The sequence below is a fragment of the Balearica regulorum genome, chromosome 10, assembly GCF_011004875.1.
Source record: "Balearica regulorum gibbericeps isolate bBalReg1 chromosome 10, bBalReg1.pri, whole genome shotgun sequence".
Taxonomy (NCBI): Eukaryota; Metazoa; Chordata; class Aves; order Gruiformes; family Gruidae; genus Balearica; species Balearica regulorum.
The window spans coordinates 18,691,006-18,715,147 of NC_046193.1; the positions used below are offsets into that span (position 1 = coordinate 18,691,006).

The window sequence follows — 24,142 nt, forward strand, 5'->3', positions numbered from 1 at the left end:
TTCCGGTTTTGCCCAGTAACTTTGATATTCCTATGTTCTCAAGCAGTTAACTCACTTTCTGCAAGTTTTAATCAAAGACCACAAAAGCATTATTTACTGGCTGAGATTGTTCCAAACACACAAGAGAAACAGTTCCTTCTCCTTTGAATTTTACTAATTGAACATCTAATCATTCAAGCTATGCTTTTCAGTCTTCAGCAGTACCAATGAAAGCAAAAGTGCTCCAATTTTGAAAGCAGCCTTCAGCTGCAGCCGAAGCACATATCACTGCATACCACATACCACAGCCCCAACCTTCACCACTCTTCTGCAACCATTTCACACAAAAACTTACACTTAAATGAAATCTAAAAGACCTCAAACTGCCTCTCAGCAAGACCCACTGACTAACACCACATCTTCCCTGCAAGAACTGTGTTTAAAATTGCTACACCTTGGAGCACCTCTAATTTCCCAGACTGATGCAGCACCAGCCAGAGCAGCAAGTCTTTCCACCCACATGACCCCACATAGACTCTCTCTAAAAAGAGTAATTTATCCTCAGAATAAAGAAAGGCTTCCCTGGCAGAAGCCTTACTGCATTCAAAGTCAAGACCAGTTGCTTTTTCACAGCAATAAGAAAGCATGATTTCATCTCAGTAAGAGATCAGAGATTGCTTTACAAACATCCACGAATCCTCACAGACCAAACTCCAACCAAAAAATGATCCTTTCAAGATTCTAAAGAGGTAAAGGATACCTGACACAGGCAAAGTAAGGACATTGAAAATTACGCTTATGCTACTAAAACCAATGTTGGAAGCAATGGGTGGGAAGTGCCCACAGATTTCTCCAGTCCTTAGCCTGAGACATGACACCAACCGATTCCCTTACAGCTTTACAGGGTGACGGCATCGCACAGGATCCGCGCAAGACCAGCAGTATTGCAGCACACCTTTAGTCTTGTGCAACTGCCAGCCAGGGCTCGAGGAGCAGCAGGACAGACACAAAGCAACTCAGCTGCAAAACTCATTAAAAGCTCCAAGGCCCTGGGAATGGCCTGAATCAGTCTTCCCCAAAGGGACTACTTTTGCTGCAAAAAAATGGATTCATTATTTATAGCAGAAAATATGGTGGTTCACAGCAGCTGAGGAAGGCACTTTCAATGTAGTAGATGTCTTGATATGGTACATTATGTAAGTGACAGCTACACATGCACAGGCTTCTGTTGGCTACACTAAGAAAATTTCCCCATTTTTAACTGGGAACACAAGCTTTTCCATTAATTTCAACAGAATTGGGGTCAAAACTAAATCCTTTATAAGCTTGATAGGTGACAGACAAGTTTGCTTCTCTCCACCTGAAGTTCTCAAAGCTCTGCCAGCCACACTCCTGTATCTGGCTGCTTTCCAGTCAATGAATATGATTTGATTTTCAACCATTAATTCTTCACACAAACTGAGCCACTGGATAGCTAGTGTCCTCAGATTTGCACTCCCATACCATTTACAGTCAAGAGTCATGAATTTAGGGCACACATTATAACAAGTGCTGTTCTGATGTAACACTTTGTTGAATAGTTTAGAAAACTGGGCACCTATTAACATCTCTAGGACTTGAAAGTTCAAGCTGTTTATTTTCCACTAACTCTGTGGGCACCACACCATGGCACCTTGCCTAGCTAGCTGCATCACCTGTCATTAGAAGTCAGTGAAATTTTTTACACATCCTGGAGAATTCAGATCTTTCCATCAGCTTCTCCATCACTCAAGAGATACAGCTTTGCTTAAGCACACCAACTCTTGCAAAGACTTTGTTCCCGCAGAAGTTAATTTATATGCCATTCCCTCCTTCAGATGGACCAGGGAATCCCACACCAAACACTGGTTATTTGAAAACATTAGATGGTCCAAGTCACATAGAAAAATGAGATACCGAATGACTACAAGTGGGTTTGTTTCTGTAATGGACAGAACAAGTTTGGGGGATTATTCCTCCCGCTCTGCAAAAATAAAATATATTTTCTAGGAAAAAGAACCTTAAAAACATTTTTGGGTTGTACTCTTGATCTATTTCTTTTTAATGATAATTCTGTAAAAGATGGGAGTAAATCCAGACATGTTCAAATGAGTCCAAGAAAAGGTAAGTCAGAAATGTAAAGTTCTGATCACCTTGAACACAAAGTCATTAACAGCAACGGGGCTACTCAGGATGCGCTGTGCTGATTTCAGGAGGAACCATAATTGAGATCCTCACTCTGTATACATTAACTCCACCCTGCAGAGCCCTGGCTACATACACCAGCCACATACATACACAGTGGCTGAGTTTGTAAGAATTTGTACCGTTGGTTTAAATCTAGTTCCCCTTGTCTGCCAATTTCTTGGCTCCTGCTACAAAGCTGGGAAGCCATGGTCTGTTTAGATGTTGCCAGCTCAGACTCTTGGCTGCATGACCAGGAGCAACCAACTGTTCTCCACGGACATCTGACCTGATGTCGCTATGCTTCTAACACAGCTCAATAAAGGCTTTGCAAATGTCCTAAGTAAGGGTACAGGGGGGAAAGAACATGAAAGCAGAAATTGAAATTAGCTTTAATTTATTGTTTTCGGCTGTACGCCACAATTAGACTAACACAACAAGTGTGCATTGTGATATCGTGCTCCCTGTGACTCCAGCCTTTGGGAAGGTGATGCTCCCAGCTCACCCCTCCGTTTTCCATCCTGAGTGGCTCTACAGAAATCAAACCAGGTACTCTACACAGGCATGAGATAACTGCGGTCAGGCTCTATGCCTGCCAACAGAAATGTTTTAAACATTTGCCCTAGTAAGAAATATGGCAGATGAATCCAAAATAGTTTTTATTCTATTCTTCTACCAGAGGAAGGGAAGCAAGAGAAGAGCTCACTCCGTCTTGTTTCTCTGCATTACTGTCAGCAATTGTGTGGTGAAAGGCCTTTTTAAAAAAAAATCCAAATGTCTCTTTTCTGAAGGTCTCATCCATCACATGGCATTAGATATACTCAAGGGACTGTGCTTTGGCTTTACTGTGGTTTAACATGGAGATTTGCCGCCCTCCTTGCTTTATTTTACAGTCTTGGGTGGCATTAATGCTTTGAGGTTCAGTAGCTCCAAGGGAGCTAAAAACCATTTACTGCAGGAAATTCTGTTACATGACCTTCTTTAAAAAACCCCACTTTTTGGGGAAACATATCCAATGACTTGCTGACTTCTGAGACACACAGATGCAATGAGAAAGAAGTACATTCCTCCTGATTCTCCAGGTTCGACCCAGAAAAAGGCACCTTCTGAAGTTTAGGAATACAGAACATCAAATTGGAGAGGGGAAAGAAAACTCTAAAGCAAAACATTAAAAATCCACAGCAACCGGCAAAGGAGCAGGGGGAAAAGGATTGGCATGATGATATGATAGAAAGCAAAAAGTCAGAAAATTCTTCCTTTTTGCTTACATGGGTAACATTAAAATACACAGAGGTACACACAATATTTTCCTCTGGGAAACCCAAATTTATGCCTGGTCTGTACAAGAGGACAGCACAGCTGTGACAGAACAGGTCTGTAATTAGGTCTCTTGTGCCATCAACAAATATGGCATTTATGAACACACATCCCCAGAGATGCGAATCCCACGCATACACAGTTGAAAGCTCATATATCTCCTGTTTGCAACCTTACCTTCTTATGCATTTCATTTTGGGTTTGATTATTAGATGCCCACAAGCACTTATTAAGTAGATGGAAGAAACCGTGGCAGAGCAAATCCCAGCTCTGCTGTTAGACAGGTCCAATAAACCTGGAACAAAGAGTGTGTGGCAGCACACACTCACCGTGCCCCTGCCGAGGCACGCACAGATCCAGGAACAAGGGCTGTGCCGATCTCTAAAACAAACAGCACCAGGACACTTGCTCCTCTTGATGGCACACACATCACATCCCTGCTTTAGTGGGACTTGTGAAATAATTTATCATGGCTCTTGCTGCAGGGCCAAGGTCAGGACTTATTGCTGAAGATGCAAAATCTGTTGCAAGGTCTCTTAAACAAGTGATGTTGATGGCAAACCAGCCAGAGCTCCTCCAAAGGGCTCTTGGGGATACAAAGCTGCTCTCCAAATGGGAAAATGAAAGCCTGCCCCTTTGTGAATCAGAGGAAGAAAGTACAACTGTCTCAAGGAACTGGGGATGAGGTACAGCAGCCATCCAAAGCAGGGTAGATGTCAGTTGTCTCCAGAAGCTTGCATGGGAGCAGGAGCACTCGACACCTAGTGCCTCTCACGGTGCTCATCCATCCAGGCCAGGAGCTCATCCTCAAAACCAGAAAAAAGGGCCTGTCCATGAAATGCTACAGCCCCAGTGCAGGCAGCCATAGACATCCAGAAGACAGTGTACGAACAAGGGAAGTACATTTTCTACAGCTGTAGCACACATCTTGTTTCCTACCAGTGACCTACTTACCTGCCAAGGCAAAGGACCCTGATAATCAACAAATCAGAGCAGCAACAAGCTTTGTCACAAAGACATATCTAGCCCTTTAATATACAACCCAGCTCAAGATTTGTCTGCTATTTGTATTTCCCTGTGCTACCCTAAATGAAGGAAAGGGGCTATTAAATGATTTTTTGGGCATGCCCTACAAGCCCAGAGCCCCTCTCCCCACTCTCTCCAAACCCTTTTCCGCATCACTGTGCACACAGACACTGCTCCAGGGCTGAGAAGACCTGCCAGGAGAGCTGACCTGCTCTTCATATCCATTGATATGGAGAGAACACATGCCACAAACATCCTCATAAAACAAAACCCTTTTGGGAGGATCAGTGACCTCATTGCTCTTCCCTGCCAGCAGCCCGAGAAACACAAGGAGGATATATCGCTCTTGTTCCTTTCCTTGGCAAAGGCCTCCCTGGGAATATATTGTACCCACCCAAGCTGGGTTCCCGTTGCACAGCTATAAACTTACACATTATGTAAAGGCACAGCTAGACATAAAAATATCAACTAGTTTTGTGTCTGTGTATAATGTGGCTCTTCCCTTTACAGTCAGGGTAGCGCAGTGGTAAATGGAACACTGATTTGGTGGGGTTTTTTTGAAAGCACCTGCACTGATTTTAAATAAGGAAGGCTTGGCCTGAAACCAGCCCTACAGAAGGTGGGTTTTCCTTTGTCTCAGCACCAGAGGAAGCAAAACAGCTACGAGAAGACCCAGAGACCACATGGTGATAGGGAGAGTGCAGGGGGGTGAAGAGGGAAGGATTAATCTGAAAATACCTTGTGACAGTTTCCAAAACAGAGAGCCTAAAACAAAGAAGGAAAAGATGACACCTGAGTAGAGATTGTAAGCAACAACAAAAACATAACGGGAAGATTTCAAGTGAGCAGATCAGTGGAAGAAAGCAGAGCCACCAAAGAAGCTGCATTCCCACAGCAGTGCTCGCCATGCCCAGGAGCATCCGCAGGATGCACGAGGATAATGTGGTCGTAACTCACAGAAACATCAGCAAATGGCAGTTCTGCTCGCTGCAATAGCTCCTTGTATAATTTAGCAGAGACACAGACACTGGTCTGTCATATTTCTCCTCCCTCAAAGCAACAACATTGCTTTTTCTAGGGTTATTTGGAACTGGCTGAGATTCTCTTTAACAGAGAACTATGGACTCAGCAGCTTTTTATGAAAGTAGCAGCCCAGGTTCATTGGTTCAGAGCAATCCTGAAAGCCAGTTAGCTCCAAACAGGTTCAGATTTCACTAAGCAGCTCAGATGAGAGCACCTTGGCATGCATCCCTGCATAACAGCATCGACATGCCTGGAAAGCCTCAAGAATTCATATTCCGTTTAACACTACCGGGCATTTAACAACTAGCTTTCAGAAATACAGGGACATGGGAAGACGATCCCTTACACACATGGCTGTGCAACCACCACAACCCCCTGCACAAGTGGCTGGATTTATGGGAGCTCCTGGAGAGCAGGCATGCAGTTATTCCTGCACGTAGGCATGCTCCTGCACACACCGATGGGCAGTCCCCACGGAGCGGCTGTGCATCCACGCCTCACTCTGCAATGGTAGGGGTTTGCCTGTTAAAAGAAGTTGCCTTTAATCTGAGGTAGTGAAAGACATTGCAGAGTGTCTGGGGCTTCATCCTGGCTCAAAGACTACATTTATACATCCCCTTTTGGAAGCAGGGGACGACCAAGACCACTAGATCTGTTATTCAGACCTAGGATCAACTGCAACTACAGAGCAGCAGCAGACAAGTACCTGCCTGTCGATTCAACATCAATATGAAATTATTCTTCTTCCGTCTCCTCTGCTATTTGCATTCATTCCACACAGCACCGATTCATAGAAACCTCCTGCTTTACCACATTGGGATCCAGGGAGCTGCACCCATCTCACACAGCCACCCTCTCCCTGCGGCCAGGTAACAGACTGCAACACCTCCAGGAGCACCGGGATCCCAAAGCAAGCCACAGCTTGCCTGCCAGGAGTTACAGCACCTGCCTCCAAGGCCACTGAACAGGGGTCATGTGCCATACCTCCTGGTAACCCCTCTCCTCCAGGACTTGTCATCTTCCCATTTAATTCTAAGCAAGCAGAAAGGACAAGCTCAAATGCAGTACTCTGCGTAACGGCTATGCGAAGAACCCAGGTTTACGTGCAGAGACTGACAAAACAAAGGGCAGAAGTAGTTTACACTGCAGAGCTGTGCATGCCTTTCAAGAGCACATGACCAGCTTTATGTTAGCTATTTTTCTTCTTTAAATGAATCTTTATAGGATATATCTTGAGGGGTTTCCTCCTTTCCACCCAGCTGTTGTTTTAACCAGACCCTCCCCACTCAAAACTTGCTTAATCCCAAATAACTCACACAGTAAAAACCAGGAGGTGCCCAGGGCTATTTCTAGAAGTGGGGCCTCAAACCATTTTGCAGACAGGCAGCTGTTTTCTGGACTGACATCTCAAGCACCTCTACTCATGCAGAAGAGCTCCCCTCACCTGCTCCTCCCCATGCTGCACCATTTTCATCCTACTTGTGTACACAGACAGGAACCAAACTGGGAAGATAAGAATACCCTGCCAGGGGTATTGCCTACTTTGGCTTTTCAATATTTCTGTGAGCCAGTTAGGATTTTGTTTGCTAAGCAATGACAGAGTATTTAAAGGATGCTGATTAAAACCATTCAAGACATCATGCCTTTAGAAATACTGGCTATGTTTAATTTATGCTGCAGCTTTTTTCCCCCCCTCCCCCAATTTCAACTGCATTCCTCCAGCAAGCTAAACACGCATATGATGAAATTCTTATACCTCCAAAGCATAAAAACATGACAATATTTGGCCTTTTCCAGAACAAGGTCTAAGTAAATCAGAGTTTTATCAGGACTCAAAGCCACTTATGGATAAGAGCCAGTTTCTAACTGGGTGACAAGAGAAAATTTCTTGGAAAAAACTCTCCCAACACTCAGGACTTCTGAAGTATCAGCTCCTGAAGTAGCTGGTTCTGGCTGCCGTTGGAGATGGGCTATTAAACTACCCGATTCATTCGGATTATTTCTACAGGCTTCACTTAAGACTAAGTTTTGTACAAAGTTTTCATCACCTTCACAGTGGCCAAGTTGAAAGGGCATTTAACACGAGAAGCACGCAGACTTCATGGTGCACCAAAACAGCAGCACAGAGTTCATGAAAACATAAGCACTACAAGCTTGCTAAGGCTCCCAGGCAGCTGTACAGAGTTACAGGTACTTGTTGCTGTTAATTCAAAGAAGCCCCTGTGATTTTATTATCTGAGAAGAGGACAGCCTTGCTTTGGGACAGTGATTTCTTGGGAAGCAAAGTGTCTCACTAGTTCTGTCCCGCAGGTAAAGCCACCCAGATCCATTCTCAGGGCATGGACAATAGAGGGACATTCACTTTGGGGCCCCAACCCTCCCTGCCTTTGCTCTTCCAAAGCTGCCCTCAAACCACCCCACACCTCATTTAATGCAAACTATCAGATTACATGCATGAAACTACACTACTTGTTCCATGGTGGCAATCCGCTTGCCCCTCCTGACCAGCAGCTAGCTCCATGCCACTCAGGGGACACACTTATCAATCTTCCTGAAACGAAGAGACACAACCAGAGCAACTCTTGTTGAACCATGGCACAGCCCTTACTAAGGGGAGGCCCTCATTTCTAATTACTGCAGCAGCTGACAGAACAGTCTGTCAAGGCTTTTTCTTCAGGAACAAGATCAATTTGGTCCTGAGATAAGTATTTAATTATCTACTGCTTTACAATAACCTCCCATTTTCCATTAGCCAACTCTACTTTTTAATAAGGAATCCGCAGCAATTTAAGACACAAGTCTGGTTTGATGACAGTTTGAGTGAGCACCATTGGAGGAAGAAAACATGTTCCTGCCACAACAGCAATTAGCAATGACAGTCTCTGCACCAAGCCATCAGAACCATGCAAGACAAGCTTAACACACTGCTACTTCTACTGCTCTAGGTTTGATACAGCTGTGCACACAAGTAATCACCAACCAACTAGGTGACTTCCAATGTTTCAGACATTGGAAGCTAAAACACTGAAGGCCTCAAAACCTGGTTCTGACTTGGGCCAGTTCCAAGAGTTGGTCAGAAAAATATTCAGAGTAACTGCAGCCACCTCAGGAAGACCTAGATAGGCTGGAAGAGTAGGCTAACAAGAACCTTATGAGGTTCAAGAAGGACCAGTGTAAGTTCTTGCACCTGGGAAAACATAATCCAGGAATGCAGCACAGATTGGGATCCACCTGGCTGGAGAACAGCTCTATGGAGAGGGACCTGGGGGTCCTGGTGGACAAGCTCAATATGAGTGAACAGGGTGCTGCAGCAGCAAAGAAAGCCAAAAGGATGCTGGGCTGCAGAACCAAGGGCATCACCAGCAGAGATAAAGCCATTATCCCACTCTACTCAGCATTTGTCAGGCCACACCTGGAATACTCTGTTCAGTTTTGGTCCCCACTATACAAAAAAAGATGTGGACAGGCTGGAAAGGGTCCAGAGAAGGGCCACTAGGATGATTAAAGGACTGGGAAGCCTGCCAATACAAGGAAAGACTGAGAGAATTGGGTTTGTTCAGCTTTGAGAAAAGAAGGTGTAGGGAAGACCTCATCACCATGTTCCAGTACTTAAAGGGTGGGTACAAAGAAGATGGAGATTCCCTTTTTACAGAGTCACATGGAAAAGACAAAGGGTAATGGGTACAGGTTACTCCTGTGGACATTCTGATTGGACAGGAGCAGAAAATTTTTCACAATGAGAACAATCAGCCATTGAAATAATCTCCCCAGGGAAGCAGTGATTCCCCAACATTGGACCAAAGATTCAGCTGGACAGCGTGCTAGGCCATCTTGTCTAGACCATGCTTTTGCTAAGAAAGGTTGGACCAGATGATCCTTGAGGTCCATTCCAACCTGGTACTCTAGCATTCTACAATTCTAGAACTGGCCTGGGACCTGTACAACCACATCACACCTGCACTAGAGCCTCTGACCAGCTTTGAGGTGTCTCATGCAGACAGGAGGCAGAAAAACAAAACAGGAACAGTGCAAAGAGCTTTTAGAAATGTTTTGACAACAACAGTTATGAGCTACCATGCTCTTGTATTACCTCAGCTTTAACAAGTTTCTCCAAGTCAGCTCCCTCCCTTCAGCCCACAGCAAGTGTTACGGCTTTTTCCTTAAACCCAGTATTCACTACAGGCTAGGAGCTAATTTATGGCAATTCATTAGGCTACTCTAATTCAGGCAACAACAATTCATGCTGTAACTTTCCAAAATGAATTCTTCACAAAAATACCACCCCACCCTTGCAAAAAGTTAATTAAGGATTCTTTTACCTGCTCTCAGATGATCACAGGGCAGATGCTGTCAGACAGGTTTGCTTTCTGCTATTACCAATTTCAGTAGCAATTCATCTCCTAATCCCATTCTGAATATCAGGTACTCACACAGACACATATTAAAATGAAATAAAGAGGTTTATTGTAACCACCCAGGCAGCAGCATTGGTTGGGATGGAGCCTGCAGAGAAGACAAGATGCAACAGAGTACGTGGGGATGACTTGCTCTTCCTAAAATCTGGAGGACATGCTGTTCTTCTGAAACCCCCCAGCCCTCCAAATATTTGCTTGAGGTTTACTTTATATGCACAGTTTCCTAGGGGAATGGCGAGCATGCAGAGCACATTCCTCTGCTAAGTATCTTCTTCAAAATTTGGGTAAATACCAGCACATTCCTGCCCAGCTCACACAAACAATTTGGATTCTAATTGCAGGAGCAGAGTTTGAAAGAATGGCTATCTCCTTGCTGCCTGGTATTCACTAGCACCAAGGACATGCCTTAACTTATTTTGTCCTGTGCTAATCAATATTGTTAAACTCTCATGGTGGACACATTTATACCAGAGATTACTCTAAACTATTATCTAGACAAAAAGGGTAACTGTAATCATACCAGGAGGTTATAGCAGCTAAAAAGAGTATCCTGTATGTAGAGAATAAAGCACAGGATTTATAGTAATGAAGCTATTACTAATGTTATATTACTGGCGTTAGTACTAGAATTTACTGGATGATGGTATACTTAATTTTTTCTTCCTGTCTTGCCACATCCTCCCCTTGGACATGGGTGTCAACTGCAGAGAAATTGCTTGCTTGAAATGATTGTACACTGAAATGGCAAATGCAAAACTTTCTAAACCTTTTGTGCTCAAGAAGGGCACAAAGCACCATCGATAAACACCTCTGAATCCTTCCTCCCACCAAAGTGCCATATCTTACCCAACACCTTCATTAGGCACAATGCCAGGTCATCAGGACATAGCACAGAAAAACTGTTTCAAGCAGAAATCAGTCACAATAAAATAGAAAACAACTGAAACAGTTACATGTACAAATAGATTTCTCAACAGCCCAGTCACTAGGAGCAAGATGCTTGTGTTGAGGCACTGCATAAAGTCAAAAGAGTCCACCCCCTTGGATCCCATCAGTACATCTGCTCCAAGCTTAATCTGCTTTAAAGCCACAGGTCTGCCTTGAACACTCCTCCACTGGTTTTTCAAATCAACTTTCTGGGGCCTGGCAGGGATTTTTATCTGAAGAATTCCTTAAGACAGAGCAAGCCCAGATCAGGCTTGTACGTCCTTTCTCAGCGTTCTGTGCTATCGCCTCTTCTTACACCATATACTGAGTGGTTCTCCTGTCTTCGGGTTTGTACCCATCCAACATTCATCATGGTGTTTCTTCGCAACTGCCCTGTGCAAACCCCCTCTTGCTTTGATGTTTCTTTGCAGACCTGGTCTGTACTGTGAAGAGCCACTCTTGACTCAGAATTGCAGCTCTGAAAATCATTTACACTAGGAGTTACCACACCAGTTACTTCCTTGTTTTAAATGTCTCTTATGTAAGCTAGTTCTTGTATTTCAAGCAGCTCTTTCCAATTCCTCAAGAAAAGAAACATGCAGATTTCACTTTGGTTTTAGCTTCCCATGATTTTTCTCCCTGGGCACAAGCATCTTTCACCTTCTTATTCTTCCACACATAATTAACCTTTTAAAGTCACAAACCTCAGGGACAGCCTCTCAGGCTCCACAAATGAAGATACCCAAAGACAGGCAGAATCTCTCAGGATAAAGAAACCAGTTAAGATGGGCTAACTCCAGAGGAGCCTCTCCTTTTTTGGGGGTGTAGGCAACATTAAACCAACATAACCAGCATCAGGACTGACATGGAACCTCCGGAGCTCAGAGGGGGTATGGCATGAGCTGCACAGGCCCAGGCAAGGTCTGCACAAGAGCTGGTGGTATCAGGGACTGAATGCAGTGTGCAGCCTTAAAATAAAAGTCCCTCCAGCCTAAGGTGATGGGCATTGCTGCTGAAAGCTGCTCACCTGTCATAGCCCCAGAGGAAGCAAGCAGGCTACACACAGGTGTTACAATTCATCTACTACAGGCTTCCTAGTCAGACACCACCACCTCCTCCAAAACCTTTTATTCTTTTCCAGAAGCATGAGGTATCAGCTGCTTTGGGCAGAGCAGCACCCAGCATGTTATCAGACATCTTTTCCTGTATGACAGGAGTTTCCACTCCCACCTGCCCCAGGAGGGAGACCAGCCCTGAACCCCCTTCCCCAGACCTGGGAGACTCCCCAGGGTTTGATGGCTCCAGGGTACAGGACTGGGAAGTGCTGGGAGGAACAGCATCAGGCAGAGATCCCCCTCCTCTCCATCAGCATTCACACACACACTGCTGCAGCACATCCCTGACACCTCCTGAGGCCAGGCACTACCATCGCACTGTACCCAGAACAGTACTTTTCCTCAGGCAGGTTTTGCAGAGGAAGACAGGCACAAGTGATAAATTGCCAGCAAAATCCATTTTAACCAGAGTATGATCTTGGCATCCTGGTGAAGCACCACTGACAGCCTTTTAGTACAAAATACAGTACACACATGGTGTGCTTTATAACCGAATGCCATGCTGTCCTGTATGAAGCTCACAGGAAACAAAAAAATCCCATTTTCCCCCTATTCTCTCCAGTTTGTTGTGTAAAACAATCTACATGACTACTTGTTTTAGTAGGGTGAACATGTCAGCAGCACAACTGATGGTGCCACCAGCAGATACTATGTTAGGTCCACCAATATGTTCTTCTAAATGGAAATGACTGGAGTTTGTATCTGTGGCTTCATCTCCTCCCAATTTCAAGGAAGCAAATAAGACTCCTCCTGTGAGAAAGGAACCAGGATCTTAATTTTTGCAAATAACTTCCTTTGTCATTTCCTTGTTACATCTGGTAGTTCTGTATGGCACTGCTTCACAGCCTGAGGCTGCAAAACCACATGGATAGAGGGAAGCTCATAGCTAAAATCCAGGTGCATGAGGGCCAGGTCCCACTGCATTGCAGTTGGAGGGGTGCAGAGGACTGAACAGCTAGGTCAGACCATTACACTCCAGCCTCCCTCCTCACCCAGTAACCTGCTACCTCAAGGCACTTCACAGCTCCACCACTGAGTAAAGCATGCCCACTGTTGTTTAAGATGAGCTGTTACAACACAGGCCAACACACCTAAGCATTAGTCAAGGACTCCTGAGTAGTTTGTAGGAAGATTTAAAGGCTGGATTGCAACTATATCAGTTACTGGCACATCAAAAAAACATTAAATGCAGTTTCTGGCACCTCAGAGTTTGAGCCTGCAGCTACTGTCCTTCACAAGGCACATTGCAGACTCATCATGTAGGAGTTGTACCCTTAAAAGTCGAGTCCCACGCTGCAGCCTGCCACCCTGCTGCCTGCCCTGGGCAGCCAGCATCCGTCCACGCAGTTGTACAGTTCAGGTCTCAGCTGAGACAGAACACATCTCCCAGGTCCATCTTCATGCTTTTGCACAAGGGAAAGGAATGACACATCTTTACTGAGACAAAGGAGGAGCCATAACAGCACTAAACACATTTCTTCCCACACACCCCCCCGCCCCTGGCATTCAGCAGGACTGCACACTCAGCACAGCAATGTCTGGGAGTACAAATCTCAGATTAAGTTTCCACTTACCTGGACTCACTGGGTGAAACTTTCTAAGGATAAACTACCAGGCAGTTCATCCCCTGCAGCGTTTCCACACTTGCTGCTCCCCCCGCATTCATTTAACACCGCTCGCCTTTGTTTCTCCTCTGGCTGCTCTTTCCAGCTCAGTCCCACCCATGGCTAGCTGTTCTGACTTTTTTTTTATTCCCACATTTTATTTTAGGAGGACAGAACTACAAAACACCACTAGTATGTAAAAACAAAACCAAACAAGTACAACTTTGCAGAGGAAGTGCCAGACACACAGTCTGCCACACAGCACAACCCGCCACCCTGTACTTACACAGCGGAGCTGGAGACAACAACTGCTAAAGCAAACCGGGAGCCTTATTCTCGGTGCCACTAAAATCCCACGCAGCTATGTCTTAGTAAAGAGCAAAAATGACATGCTCAAATGTATTTGAATAAACATACCATATCTCAGCTGCTGCACAGCCCAGGCTCCATTCAAGTAATATGGGGGAGTTTGAAGTAGAAGGGATTTCTCTCTGGGAGAAGAGAGGTGCAGCTTGCCCCAACAAGCGTATGACGCTGTGACAGGGTGTAACTTCTGAAAGATGAGATGTTAATGTATTGCTTACAAACCTTTCTGCCATTAAGCAACAAAGCTAGTCCTGCTGGGTTAAAAAAAAAGATTCAGACTGAGAATGAGGAGGTTAAAATTACTAACACCAGCTCCCCAGTGATCAGAGTGGAAGGAACCCAGTTGGCAGCCAAGTTAATGCAAGGTAGCAAGATACCTTCAATGTATCCAAAACAGCGTTAAAGATGGAATTTACTGTAGCCTGGCGGAATAGGTTTTTCTAAAGTTTTCTTCAAATGCCTTTGTTATGAAACTTGTTTGGTTAACAATAAATTGAGATCTGATATGCCAGACACTGCTGCAGGACCTTTTCCTTCTTCCCTTCCAGGTTCCTTCTTCCCTTCCAGGTTTCTTCTTCCCTTCCAGGTTTCACACACAGATCTAGCTTATACACGTGCATGCCAGACATCCTTCCTCTCCCTTCTAAACCCACCACATACCTGCAGGGCTTTGACCCACGTCCCCTCCTTGACTAGGAGCAGGCAATCAAGAAATCCCAATCACTAAAGACAATTAAAACAAGTAGTGTAGTGCATCACAAGTCTTCCTGCAAGTCCATAGTACTGAAGCAGTGGTTGCTAGTATTTTTTAAAGATGAGCATGGTTTCTAAGGCAGAAGGACCTTTTATCACACCAGTAACCCCCAGTACGCACACATACACCCCTTTTCCCTCCCCATACCCTCTATCAGGCCAATTTGAGAAAGCCCATGGTTTCCCTCTCCTTTCCCCAATGATAATCAATTCATCTAAGTGACAGACTTCAGAAGCCTTGACACTAGTGTGTTTATCAGGTTCATACTATCCCCTATAAAAACACCTGTACAAATTTGCTGGTTCCCCCTGGATATCCCAAGCTAACAAGAACACACTTACTAGATTTCAACTTCAATTCACCTTTGTTTCATGGAAACATGTCATTAGATGACTCCTCTCATGTTTCCAACAGATACATCCAACCCTTAACAGTGATTTACTTGTAAGCACAATGAAGGCTAAAACATGGAAAGAGTTATGCTGCTGCCAAGAGAGACAGACTCACATGGTCAGCATTAGGAAATTCTGACAGATAAGCACATAACCACTTGCTCTGTGCCAGATAATGCATCAGCCTCAAGGCTGCCAAGCAGACACCTCCTGGAGCTTCCTATTTCTGCCTCCCATGTAAGAGAAATCAGGTGGGGCTGGAGAAGTGATTAGGAAAGGTTACTTCTCAAAACCTTCTCCTCTGAACAAGAGCACAAACTATTCAGATACACAACTGATTTTCAAGATGATTGAGACAACAGCAAAGTTAGAAAAATTTCAGTTACCTACATAAAAAAATATTCATTTTGGAAGACAGAAGCATGAACTAAGTCCAGGCATTCAGAATCTCTAATACATTAGCTACACAATATATACACACATCTCCATCCCACTGAGAAGGATGCTTACAATAAATGCCAGTTGTATTTTAGTTGCCAAGTCATCAGATTCTATCAACTCTCTGCTAAGCTTTTTTGACACTGGAGGAGGAAGAATGAGTGATTTGAAACACTTATTCTATTTTATTGTAAAAATTGAGTAATATGGTATGGATTAGAAAGACTCCCACTGCAGCACATCCTTTTACATTTCCCACACTTCACCTTTCTGCACCATATGCAGCTTTCATATGTGGTGCAGTCATTTTACTGAAACATTACAGTTTTGGTAATTTTAAATTTGCTTTTAGCCAGGTCCTGCTCTCAGGCAGCATTCCTGCAAAGACATTTCCTTCTTTTTATACACAAGAGGAAACTTGGTGTCAGAGTTAAATACACTTAAGTTACTGGATCTGCAATCTGGAGAGGTTTGTAGTTTGTTTTCTAAACTAGGAAACAGAAGTCTAAACTAAAATAGAGTAAGGAGTAAATGTCAGAAAAGGAGAAAAAAATCCACAAATCATTAGATAACTGCAGCCATCTCTGTGCACTGGGGACTGTTTGGAGATGCTTCCTAAGCTCCAGACACACATTTCCCATCATTATCATCTTCAGGGACAAACAGCATGACATATCATTTCAAGGGTTAATCTTACACACACCTCCCCCTTTTTTTTTAATCTTCTGAGATTTAAGACATTTTACCTTTTATAAGAGCTGCTTTCTTTACTGGTTTGATTCAGTCCCAGCTCTCTTGCACAATAGCTACCGAACATGCGTACATCTGCTTTCCATAATATCCAAACAGGACTGCAAAGACAGATGCAGTAACTGTGTTCATGTAACCTATGCATTTAGCACTGCAATGCCTCTAGAGGTATTATGTCACATAAAATACATCAATATGCTATGATCTCAGCCCAAGGCTAGATTACAGATGGCAGCCGCCTTTTGTGCAGTGCCCAGCCCAGAACAATGACTCTGCCTAGCTGCTCTCCTCCTCTTCCTCCTGGTTTTCTGGACTCCTGTCCCCCTCACCAACCTGAGTTTGCCTCCTGCTCCAAAACAGCCCTGCATCTTTCTACTACATCTATCAATCCTCCACCTCTCCCTTACAGGAGCCTTAAACCAAAATGAGCACATTGAGCATTGCCATATGAAACTACTCTGCAAGGTCTGACTCCAGAGCAACAGCCTCTGCTGTGTTCTCGGGGCCAGGGCAGGCTGACTCAAGTGAAAACACTCTCCAAAATATCCACTGATTATTTTTATTACTTTCAGACTTGTTTCTACACTAGAGAAAGCAGTCTCTGCCCCAAGATACTTCTAATGTCTCTCCAAGTCCTTCTAGGACTTGTTGGGAAAGAAGGAAAAGGATGCACAACTTTTGCTGATGCTGTTTAACCTACTGTTTAAAAATAATTGTAATAGTCCAGGAATCTGTTTCCTAATCTTATGCTTCACTTCAGGGGCAGGGCGAATCAGCTGGATCATTTATGAATAAAGCAGGAACACCTGGGAACTAGTATTTCAGTAAAGCTCTGCAATTCCACATCTCTAAAAGCACATAAATACAGTATTCCAAGGAGATAATTAAAACTCCAGGTGAAGTTCTGGCTTTAAGATTCCCATTAACTTCAAGAGGGTCAAGATTTCATCATTAATTTTGCATCTTTTGTACTTGATTTTCTTTAAGACGTTCCAGGATTGAAAGCCTTGAAAGTAATCTCTTTCTTGGAAAGTTTTTGGGGAGAGAATAATTCTCTGAAATCTTTTATTTTAAGACCATACAGCAATAATAACCACGAACATGCACAAAAAACTCGTCTGTATTTTTGTTTTGTTTCTGCTTTCAAGTAAAAGGGGTTCATTTTCAATGCAACACAAGGTGAATGGATTTGTTTCTAAAACCATCTCTCCCCTACACTGGGATCTGAAAAAAATAAAGGATTAATTGTATGAAAGAGATTTATATATGGGGAGATTAACCAGCCTATGGAATTCTCTTTCAAAGGAACTAAAGGATAGCTCAGACATTAGCATGAGAAAAACTGTAGGGCTACATTTTGGTGGTGGTTTTTTTACACATATTAGAAAGGGTTTTAGATATCCATCTCCCACCACAAAGGCATGGTTACACAGCAGAACATGACCAGGCTGTGACAATTTGAACTGATCACTCCTGATCAATAACTGATCACCTGCATGCTCTAAAACCAAGAAGCAGTGCCTGAAACAATTCATTTGGCTCAGTAGCTAGACCATATGATCTCAAACATACCTAAAGGATTTGAAAAAAATTCAACTTGGAACTAGAGGAGCACAGTAATGATCAATCCTGCCCTGGCAGAGGAATGAAAGGGCCCAGGTGGATTGGGGCTTCACACATTTGAGTTCTGGGGCATCTTGGCAAACACCCTTGGAGAACAGGTTTTGTAATAGTTTGTTAGTCATCTGTCAGTTTAACAAGACAACCCCAGCAGAAGTGCCTTTCTCCTCCTCCTTCAGCATCCTCCTTCCTTTGCACTGAAGTTTTGACAACTGCTGAAAATCTGAAGCTCTCATCAGCTCTATGTACAACTGCCCTACTAGGAGTTTAGTCTTTAAACAAAGAGGCCATCACACAAAAGTACATCCTTTCCTGACTTTGCCCTGTAAGCAGACTACACAGAAAACAGAGGACTGAAATTGCAGTCTATGTTTTCCAAAAATTACTACAATTCTGAAGGAACTACGATTTGATGGTTTGTTGTGTTGCCTCAAATAGCAAAAGAAAACAAAAATCCCTTTTTCTATAACCTAGACCATTTCACCACAGAACGGTTAACCATTGCTGAAAGCACTGATGCATTATGACTGGGGCAAGAGGAAGGCTTAATGCTTTGAAATGGCTGCAGCCAAACAATAGCAGCTTTGCCTGTGGCTTTTCACCATTACATCAGATGCAAACTGCTTAGCCTGTTAGAAACTAGATATACATCCTCTAAGCTGGCCAAGGAATTGTTCCTACAACTAAACATTGTCATACAATACCACTGGTGATGTACACAAGATAAGGACATAGCTCATTTATCAATGATGCCCAGTGACCTACTTTACATGGCTCTTGATCATATTCTCAGCAAATAGTTCTAAGTATTGACCAATCTTGCAGCACATGGCATGTCCTGGTTTATCTGAAGCCTGATTACAAACAGAGGTGCTAAGCCCAAGCCTCCCATCAGTCAGTCCTTCCTGTGATGGCACGGTGATCTAAAAATCTTGATCTTTATATCTCCTGTGGTTGTGCATGCTCTACAGCTGTCCTCAGCTGCTCAGAAACCCTTAAATCAAAATACAGCTGCTTTATGAGAACTGTTGTCTGCAGGCAACTCTTCACATTCACTCTGCAATCAATTTCCATGTTAAGCACAAAACCTGTTTCACTGTGGTACTCCAGTTAGGAAAAACCAGAACATGAGTCAAAACCTAGTATTAGCCCCTTAGAGAATCTGCTATTTTATTTTTTAGGTTTTGGTGTATAATCCAAGAGGAAAAGTCTGAAATGTGATTTAACCACAAGGGTCTTAGCAAATATGCTCAGGAAGAGCTGTAACCTTTATTGCCATGTAGCCTGAACACATAATGTCTTTCCTTCCCCATGCTGCTCTTGGAGGAGGTAACCAAGAGCATCTCCAAAGTCAGCTCTTCTCCCAGCATCTCCCTCCTCTGGGCTGGCTGTGTGACCCAGCCCAGAGCCACAGAAAGGCCGAGCCTGCTGACCAACTGTGCCTGCTCCTGAGCTGAACCCATCAGCTGAAACCAGCACAGACAAGAAGCACTGAACAACACCAGCACTGTTGAGGAACCATGTGAGCTGGAAGGATCTCAGCTGTTCTCACCCTCCCATGGCACTGGGGTGGCTCCAGTCACTAATTCAAATATATTCCCAATAAGAATGGAAATCCACACAGAAAAGACCCAAAGTTGGTGGCCTGAGCATCTTCTCATTTATCCAAGTGTTAAGTCAGGCACTGCCAGTCAGATGAGTAAAGTCAACACCTTGAGTTAGCCATCCTCCCCTACTCTAGATTTTAAAGCTAGGCACAGGCTTATAGCAAGAGTAGTGCCACACTTGAAGGCATGCTGTCCAACAGCTTTAGGACCTAGAAATTATTTTACACCATATTGTAGCACCTCCTCTACTGGCCTTCCTAGCTTAGCCTGTACAGCACCACAGCTAAAGAAAAGGTTTCTATTAACCCTGGGACTGCACAGCTCTGCATGACAGCCAGAGCACGCTGCTGGCCATGGCTCAACGATCACCACAGTCAATGGCACCGAGACCCAGCAGACACAGGGGTGCAGGGTCCTAATTCAGAGCTGCCTTACTCTGTCCAAAACCACACATCAGCCCACCCTAGGGAGTATGACCAAGGTTTCCTAGCCATGTTTTCCAAATAGCCATGACTCCCCACACCCCCTCCTGCTACTCCTTTATTCATGTAACTGCTGTAACACAGCATCCCAGGGAGGGGAAAAAGCAAACAAAAGACATTATAGCCAATTTGTATGGAAAATCAATTAAGTTCAGACATCTCATTAACCTTCTAACCTGTTTATCCCCCAGCTTCAATTTATACTACCACTTACAAATGGTTTTGACACATTGGCCCACCATTTCCCTGGGAAGGTGCAACAAGCATGAACAGAGTCCTTGGATCCCAGAATACTCCATTTATCCAGGTCCTTCCCGCCTTTCAATGGATGCTGAGAAGCATTGGAAGAAGAAAATAGGATACAGAAAATATGCAAGAGCTCTTTGAAAGTTATGTAAGCCCTGCAGCGGGCCTCCTTTTTACCTTCTGCAGCTTTAATTACCAGAAGCTTAAGTTAGACTTGCCTACACCAAGAATGCCCATCCATGGCCACATCAGCTGAGACCCACAGTGGAGACAGAGCCACACTCACAGGAGTCTTTTCACGCCACACTTCCACACATTCACAAGACTAAACTAAACAACATGCACCAAAAACAAGTTATGGGTGGTGTGTGGAGCTTTGTTTTTAATGTTACAGCACAAACCCTAGGAAAGAGCCCCGATTTCTACAGCTAAGATGCATTCACAGCCTCTACTCTGGGAAACCCTATAGCAATTTCATCCCACTAGTCAGAAAACGCCCTAGCCCCGGTGAATCTGAACCCAGCATCCTCACAGTAAGCCACAGAAAAATGGTCACCTGCACATTAGACCACAGGAGTTCGTTCACTCCTGCCATGTTTTCAAAATTATGGGATTCCAGGGCTTGTTAACACACCAATAAGGTTTCTGTACAACTGCCGTCTTTTGACTTTGACATGTATTTCCAATGGACTGAAATGCACTTTCTTATGAAGGGTTTTGCCATGTTTAATACATCAGAATCAAACTGACATAGCTGCACCCATCCCATGAAAGTCCAAGGAAATCAGCAAGATGACTCTACATAAACAGACAAAACCTTGAAATGCAAGCAGTTGCAGGCAATATAAATGTTTCCGAGGCAAGCATTGCTAACTTCTGTAGAATAAGGTCTTATACAAAAAAAAAAGACAAGGAAAAGGACAGCTACAAGAAAGTAATTTTAAAAAAGCACAGAATACAGGTGAAAATAGGTACATTTTTCTAAACATACATTCCTGTATGAGCCAGGCATAACTAAAGCACTGCAGTCTTCCCCAGCCTGCAGACACAGCTCTCCAGCCAGTGCCCCTGCAGCTGCTCAAAGATCTCCCAAGTTATAGCCAAGTAAAAATTGATTAAAGACTTGACTATTTCACTGCAGCTATTGGGAATCCTGCAAAAGTTACCAGAACGAGCTCAGCTGCTCTTTACTTCCCATTAGGCAAAACTCTAAATAAAGGCAGAACTTAAAGCACAGTCCCCTAAAGGAAAAACCAACAAGTCCCCCAGACAGCAGCTATGCACTGCCCTCTGTTCCAGCAGAGACATGCCAACACTTTCACATGGATCTAATACCAAAAACCAACACACCACAGAAGATGGAGACTGGACCTTTTTGGAGACACTGTTCTAACCACCTCCTAACCTGGCCTCTCCCAAGATCTCATCCTCCAGCCACTACAGGCACTCCAAAACTTTCTTCCAGGAACGGTGTGTTCCACATAACAGTCTTCAGCTACACTCAACAAAGCTACATTCATTTATCCAAAGACCACCTAGTCCCATGAATTAAAAAAACCAAGGGAGCAGTGAGGTCAAATGCAAAGCATTACGTTATTTTACATCATATTAATGACCGAGTTCGAAAGCCCAGTCTACAAGCACACAGTGGTTAGTATAAATTAAACTGAAATAAACCAGCACATAGGCAGTCAGAAATTTCATCCTTACCATGCAGCAGGTTCTAAGCGAAGTTTATTTCAATATAGTTCAAACCCATGCAAGGGCAATTTGAGTCCAACTGAAACATGGCTGTTGCACTCAGGAAAAAGGAGAATTCTGTCAAAATAGTTAGGTCTGGACTTAAACTCCATAGGGGAGAGGGAAAACACGTGTCAGGGTATCATGTCTGCAGAGAACCTGCGGCTAAGGAGGGGTGAAGGAAGAGGGAGGCGAGAGGAAGCCCACTGAGAACAATACGGGGAAAAGACTATTCTCGGCGAGAGGGAGGATGCGAGGCCAGACCGGGAAGGCAAACAAGTGTAACAAAGGCAGAGGAAGCGCCCTGGGCTTCCTCCACAGGGCCTTGGTCTGGTAGGGATGTATTTCTGTCCAAACGTGTCTGTCCACAGCCCTGACAGACCCTGTGCTGTGGCTAAACACAGCGCTGCGCGGCTCCTTTCTTTAGGGGAAGGGCAAGATGACAACAGTGGTGGATCCCCTCCTGCTTGGCAGACTAAGTTAGCATGGGAATACTTCTCGGATCCCTCCGTCCACCAGCAGCACTCATTGTCTGAAAGCGAGCAAATATTTGTTATCACCCGAGCCGAGAGCGGAATCGCAGCGGTGACACTCCATCCTTCATTGCGCTCCACAGGGAATTTAATCCTCCCGGAGCGCTTCCCGGTTTGCTTTCCTTGGCGGCCCCTTGCTCCGCCAGACACCGAACTTCAACCAAGCGGGCTGCGGGGGACGGGGCGTGCAGGCAGAGCCGCGAGTGGGTGTGGAGCACCCCGGCCCCCCGCCACCGCTCCCGCGTGGGTGTGGCCGTGCGTTTCCCCTCGCCACCACTCGCACCGTCACGGCCGGGGGAGAACCCCGCAGCTTTGCGCCCCCCACCCCCCCCAAGCACCCCCCACGCAGCCGGGATGCAGCCGGCACTGCCGCATCCCCTCCGCTGCCCGGTTGGAACGGCGGCCCCTCCCTCCTGTCAACCGGTCCGTTCCCCCCCCCGCCAGGAGAACAATGCGCTGCCCCCGCCGGCCCTTACCGTGGCTGGGGCTCCGCGGAGCCGTGCGGGCAGCCCGGGTGGCGGCCGCCCGCTGAGCACACGGGGCTGCCGGCGGAGCCCAGCCCGCCCCGCCCGGCCCCGCCGCCGGTGCCGCCTCTCCCCTCGCATCCACCCCCGCGGCAGCTCCCGGCTCCTCACCGCACACCCGGCAGGGGCAGGGCTTAGCGCCTGCGGGTCCCGCACGCCCGGCGGGGCAGGGCTTAGCGCCGGCCCGGGTCCCCCCCTCCCACCAGCATCGGGGCGTGAGGGGCAGCGCTTACCCCCCCCCCCGGCTGCTTGGGACCCTGCTCCCCCTCCCCGGGTGTGGGTGGGGAGGGGGACCAACAGCTCCGCAGCCGCTCCCAGCAGCACAAGACGCGCTGGCAATGGATGCTCAGGTCATGTTTACATCCGCGCGTGTGTGCCCGTGCGCGTGTTAGTGTGTGTGTGCCCGTGCGCGTGTTAGTGTGTGTGTGCCCGTGCGCGTGTTAGTGTGTGTGTGCCCGTGCGGCCGCGCTCCCTCACCCCTTACAAAGCGCCGCAGCTGCCTCCCTGCGCAGGAGAGGGGACACGGGCAAGTTAGAGCATCCTCATCCTCAACTTCAGCAAAGGCCGGAGCAGGTCCGTGTCCAGCCCCACTCTCCACAAACAACCGTGATCAGCGCTGGCAATTCCCCCGGTCGGCTTCCCCAGAGCCGCTGTGAGTCCTCCCGCTGCCTTTGACTTACTCCCGACTGCAATTCACCGTATAGGCAGAAGACGTATGTCATCTCCTCTTAGGTGATATATGGAGATTTCTACAGGACACTGGGAAGGGGGCTGGATTTGCCAGAAGCCAGCTATCCCTGCTCATAAACACCCTTTGTCATCCTTGCAATGCGAAACAGAACAATAAGATGAGTTCAAGAATATCCATGCTGGTCTGTTACAAATGCAGGCTTCTAATTACCATATGGAAATGGGCTGTCTAAAGTACAGTCATGAAGAGCAGTCTGGCTATTGTTTGGGGGTTGTCAGATAAACTGGAGGTGCTGGCAATGTTAGAAACCAGGCTTAAAGTGAGCAGCACCATAGCAAGTCCTATATATTCCACAAAACAAATCACTGCAGCTGAAACAAATTGTGCTGTG

The 24,142-nt window shown here is 45.4% G+C and overlaps 1 protein-coding gene across 2 annotated transcripts in view; it reads right to left on the reverse strand.

Moving 5' to 3' along the window:
* Positions 1-23,130, reverse strand: part of FRMD4B (FERM domain containing 4B) — a 135,685-nt gene extending 112,555 nt beyond the window's left edge. Inside the window, exon 1 of one of the 2 annotated variants that reach the window (XM_075762425.1) lies at positions 23,013-23,130. Coding sequence is in view for 1 of the 2 variants with exons in the window: in XM_075762424.1 (XP_075618539.1) it covers positions 21,974-21,976 (3 nt within the window). In the remaining variant the exon portion in view is untranslated. Of the gene's footprint in view, positions 1-21,973; positions 22,139-23,012 lie in introns of those variants that run through there. The other variant, XM_075762424.1, reaches the window with a different exon arrangement.
* Between the last annotated feature and the right edge of the window lie 1,012 nt (positions 23,131-24,142).